The sequence below is a fragment of the Centropristis striata genome, chromosome 18 (assembly GCF_030273125.1).
Source record: "Centropristis striata isolate RG_2023a ecotype Rhode Island chromosome 18, C.striata_1.0, whole genome shotgun sequence".
Classification (NCBI taxonomy): Eukaryota; Metazoa; Chordata; class Actinopteri; order Perciformes; family Serranidae; genus Centropristis; species Centropristis striata.
In genome coordinates this window covers 36,099,356-36,104,355 of record NC_081534.1, presented here as the reverse complement: position 1 = coordinate 36,104,355, position 5,000 = coordinate 36,099,356, and the positions used below count along the sequence as shown (strand labels likewise).

The 5,000-nt window shown below is 46.1% G+C and overlaps 2 protein-coding genes across 4 annotated transcripts in view; both read right to left on the bottom strand.

Moving 5' to 3' along the window:
* LOC131990883 (NACHT, LRR and PYD domains-containing protein 3-like) overlaps nt 1-5,000 on the bottom strand; it is a 220,691-nt gene that overhangs the window by 163,894 nt on the left and 51,797 nt on the right. The gene's annotated exons all lie outside the window — the stretch shown is intronic.
* The window catches only part of mthfd1a (methylenetetrahydrofolate dehydrogenase (NADP+ dependent) 1a, methenyltetrahydrofolate cyclohydrolase, formyltetrahydrofolate synthetase), a 12,578-nt gene that overhangs the window by 5,514 nt on the left and 2,064 nt on the right, over nt 1-5,000 (bottom strand). For all 3 annotated transcript variants that reach the window (XM_059356135.1, XM_059356133.1, XM_059356134.1), the window contains 2 exons: nt 1,299-1,358; nt 920-973 (listed from right to left, as the gene is read on the bottom strand). In XM_059356135.1, the coding sequence (XP_059212118.1) occupies nt 920-973; nt 1,299-1,358 (114 nt within the window). The remainder of the gene's footprint in view (nt 1-919; nt 974-1,298; nt 1,359-5,000) is intronic.

The following is a 5,000-nucleotide window of genomic DNA, read 5'->3' as shown; positions in this document are numbered from 1 at the left end:
CAGGTGGAGGCTACAGGTGGAGGTTACAGGTGTGTTACAGGTGTGTTACAGATGGAGGTTATAGGTGGAGGTAACAGGTGGAGGTAACAGGTGGAGGCTACAGGTGGAGGTTACAGGTGTGTTACAGGTGGAGGTTATAGGTGGAGGCTACAGGTGGAGGTTACAGGTGTGTTACAGGTGTGTTACAGATGGAGGTTATAGGTGGAGGTAACAGGTGGAGGTAACAGGTGGAGGCTACAGGTGGAGGTTACAGGTGTGTTACAGGTGTGTTACAGGTGGAGGTTATAGGTGGAGGCTACAGGTGGAGGTTACAGGTGTGTTACAGGTGGAGGTTACAGGCGGAGGTTACAGGTGTGTGTGTGTGTGTGTTACAGGTGTATTACTGGTGTGTTATAGGTGTATTACAGATGTGTTACAGGTGTGTGTTACAGGTGTGTTACAGGTGTGTGTTACAGGTGTATTACAGGTGTGTTACAGGTGTATTACAGGTGTGTTACATGTGTGTTACAGGTGTATTACAGGTGTGTTACTGGTGTGTTACAGGTGTATTACAGGTGTGTTACAGGTGTGTGTTACAGGTGTGGTACAGGTGTGTATTACAGGTGTATTACAGGTGTGTTACAGGTGTGTATTAGAGGTGTGTTACAGGTGTGTATTACAGATGTGTTACAGGTGTGTTACAGGTGTGTTACAGGTGTGTATTACAGGTGTGTTACAGGTGTGTTTTACAGGTGTGTTACAGGTGTGTATTACAGGTGAATTACAGGTGTGTTACAGGTGTGTATTACAGGTGTGTTACAGGTGTGTGTTACAGGTGTGTTACAGGTGTGTATTACAGGTGAATTACAGGTGTGTTACAGGTGTGTATTACAGGTGTGTTACAGGTGTGTGTTACAGGTGTGTTACAGGTGTGTGTTACCTCTGCCTGGGTGGCTGTCTTCGGCAGTCTCACGTGTTTTGCATCGATTCCAATCTGAGATGAGAAACAGAAAATGTTGAACTGCAGCGTTTCATGAATTATTTTTATTATTATTATTATTATTTTTTGTATTATTATTATCATAATTTTTTTTCATTATTATTATTATTATTATCATTATTATTATTATTTTCATTATTATTTTCATTATTATTATTATTATTATTATTATTATCATTATTATTATTATTTTCATTATTATTTTCATTATTATTATTATTATTATTATTATTTTCATTGTTATTATTATCATTATTATTATTAACACCGTGTGGTGCTGATTGTTGGTTTGAGTCTGAACATTCAAATCTAAACTCACCTCTGCTGCAGCCTTCAACTTGGTGCTGATGTACAGGTTCGAGTCGTCTCTGTCTCCCACCTGAAACACAGGTCGCACCTGTTACCTGACAGGTCGCACCTGTTACCTGACAGGTCGCACCTGTTACCTGACAGGTCGCACCTGTTACCTGACAGGTAACACCTGTTACCTGACAGGTAACACCTGTTACACATTACTCCTGAGGTTAGTTTTACAAAATAAAACAGGAAACACTGAAAATAAACCAAAACCTAGAAAACAAAGGCTGAATAAACTGATAAACACTGTACAGACATAGTAATAATGTGATTAATTATCATGTTGTCTTTTGATAATCTGAATCTGATAAATTATTGAAGTTTTGAGATAAAAAAGTAAAATATTTCTGTGTGAGGATGGAGCTCCGTGTATATAATGAGCTGCTGTGACCTCTGGGATCATCACAGACCTGGAGCATCCAGACTAGAGACCTGGAGCATCCAGACTAGAGACCTGGAGCATCCAGACTAGAGACCTGGAGCATTCAGAGACTAGAGACCTGGAGCATCCAGACTAGAGACCTGGAGCATCCAGACTAGAGACCTGGAGCATTCAGAGACTAGAGACCTGGAGCATCCAGACTAGAGACATGAAGCATTCAGAGACTAGAGACCTGGAGCATTCAGACTAGAGACCTGGAGCATCCAGACTAGAGACATGAAGCATCCAGACTAGAGACCTGGAGCATTCAGAGACTAGAGACCTGGAGCATCCAGACTAGAGACATGAAGCATTCAGAGACTAGAGACCTGGAGCATTCAGAGACTAGAGACCTGGAGCATCCAGACTAGAGACCTGGAGCATTCAGAGACTAGAGACCTGGAGCATTCAGACTAGAGACCTGGAGCATCCAGACTAGAGACCTGGAGCATCCAGACTAGAGACCTGGAGCATTCAGACTAGAGACCTGGAGCATTCAGAGACTAGAGACCTGGAGCATCCAGACTAGAGACCTGGAGCATTCAGAGACTAGAGACCTGGAGCATCCAGACTAGAGACCTGGAGCATTCAGAGACTAGAGACCTGGAGCATCCAGACTAGAGACATGAAGCATTCAGAGACTAGAGACCTGGAGCATTCAGACTAGAGACCTGGAGCATCCAGACTAGAGACATGAAGCATTCAGAGACTAGAGACCTGGAGCATTCAGAGACTAGAGACCTGGAGCATCCAGACTAGAGACCTGGAGCATTCAGAGACTAGAGACCTGGAGCATCCAGACTAGAGACATGAAGCATTCAGAGACTAGAGACCTGGAGCATTCAGACTAGAGACCTGGAGCATCCAGACTAGAGACATGAAGCATTCAGAGACTAGAGACCTGGGGCATTCAGAGACTAGAGACCTGGAGCATCCAGACTAGAGACCTGGAGCATTCAGAGACTAGAGACCTGGAGCATCCAGACTAGAGACATGAAGCATTCAGAGACTAGAGACCTGGAGCATTCAGAGACTAGAGACCTGGAGCATTCAGAGACTAGAGACCTGGAGCATCCAGACTAGAGACATGAAGCATTCAGAGACTAGAGACCTGGAGCATCCAGACTAGAGACATGAAGCATTCAGAGACTAGAGACCTGGAGCATCCAGACTAGAGACCTGGAGCATCCAGACTAGAGACCTGGAGCATCCAGACTAGAGACATGAAGCATTCAGAGACTAGAGACCTGGAGCATCCAGACTAGAGACCTGGAGCATTCAGACTAGAGACCTGGAGCATCCAGACTAGAGACCTGGAGCATCCAGACTAGAGACCTGGAGCATTCAGAGACTAGAGACCTGGAGCATTCAGACTAGAGACCTGGAGCATTCAGAGACTAGAGACCTGGAGCATCCAGACTAGAGACCTGGAGCATTCAGAGACTAGAGACCTGGAGCATCCAGACTAGAGACCTGGAGCATCCAGACTAGAGACATGAAGCATTCAGAGACTAGAGACCTGGAGCATCCAGACTAGAGACCTGGAGCATTCAGACTAGAGACCTGGAGCATCCAGACTAGAGACCTGGAGCATCCAGACTAGAGACCTGGAGCATTCAGAGACTAGAGACCTGGAGCATTCAGACTAGAGACCTGGAGCATTCAGAGACTAGAGACCTGGAGCATCCAGACTAGAGACATGAAGCATTCAGAGACTAGAGACCTGGAGCATCCAGACTAGAGACATGAAGCATTCAGAGACTAGAGACCTGGAGCATCCAGACTAGAGACCTGGAGCATTCAGACTAGAGACCTGGAGCATCCAGACTAGAGACCTGGAGCATCCAGACTAGAGACATGAAGCATTCAGAGACTCGAGACCTGGAGCATCCAGACTAGAGACCTGGAGCATTCAGAGACTAGAGACCTGGAGCATCCAGACTAGAGACCTGGAGCATCCAGACTAGAGACATGAAGCATTCAGAGACTAGAGACCTGGAGCATCCAGACTAGAGACCTGGAGCATCCAGACTAGAGACCTGGAGCATTCAGACTAGAGACCTGGAGCATCCAGACTAGAGACCTGGAGCATCCAGACTAGAGACCTGGAGCATTCAGAGACTAGAGACCTGGAGCATCCAGACTAGAGACCTGGAGCATTCAGAGACTAGAGACCTGGAGCATCCAGACTAGAGACCTGGAGCATTCAGACTAGAGACCTGGAGCATCCAGACTAGAGACCTGGAGCATCCAGACTAGAGACCTGGAGCATTCAGAGACTAGAGACCTGGAGCATCCAGACTAGAGACCTGGAGCATTCAGAGACTAGAGACCTGGAGCATCCAGACTAGAGACCTGGAGCATTCAGACTAGAGACCTGGAGCATCCAGACTAGAGACCTGGAGCGTTCAGAGACTAGAGACCTGGAGCATCCAGACTAGAGACCTGGAGCATCCAGACTAGAGACCTGGAGCATCCAGACTAGAGACCTGGAGCATCCAGACTAGAGACCTGGAGCATCCAGACTAGAGACCTGGAGCATCCAGACTAGAGACCTGGAGCATCCAGACTAGAGACATGAAGCATTCAGAGACTAGAGACCTGGAGCATCCAGACTAGAGACCTGGAGCATCCAGACTAGAGACCTGGAGCATCCAGACTAGAGACCTGGAGCATTCAGAGGATGGATGGATGAGACACTAAATGACCAAAAAAACACAAATTGACCATAAAAGGACACAAAATCACCAAAAAGACAAAATGACCCAAAAAAGACACAAAATGATCAAAAAAATACATAAATTGACCAAATTCAGAGGATGGATGCTGACACACTTGATTGACAACAAGCAGCAACACAACACAAGAGCTGACACACAATCACACAAAACACACAAAAAATCTACTGAATGTGAAGTTTCTGAACCAGAATCACAGCAGGATTCTCTCTGCTGCTGTCTGAGTGATTCCGGACCAGGTTTCAACATTTTTACTCGTTACTGATGAAAAAATAATCTTATTCAGAAGCAAATGTGTTTAACAAAAGCAACAAAAACCTGCTGCAACAACCTGAGAGAGAGAAAACGGCACCTGAAGAAAGTTTGAACCTAAAAGACAACTCAGGTATGAGTTAGCCTGGTCCTGGTCCTGGTCCTGGTCCTGGTCCTGGTCAGGTCCAGGTCAGGTCCAGGTCAGGTCCAGGTCAGGTCCAGGTCAGGAGCAGGTCAGGGGCAGGTCAGGTCC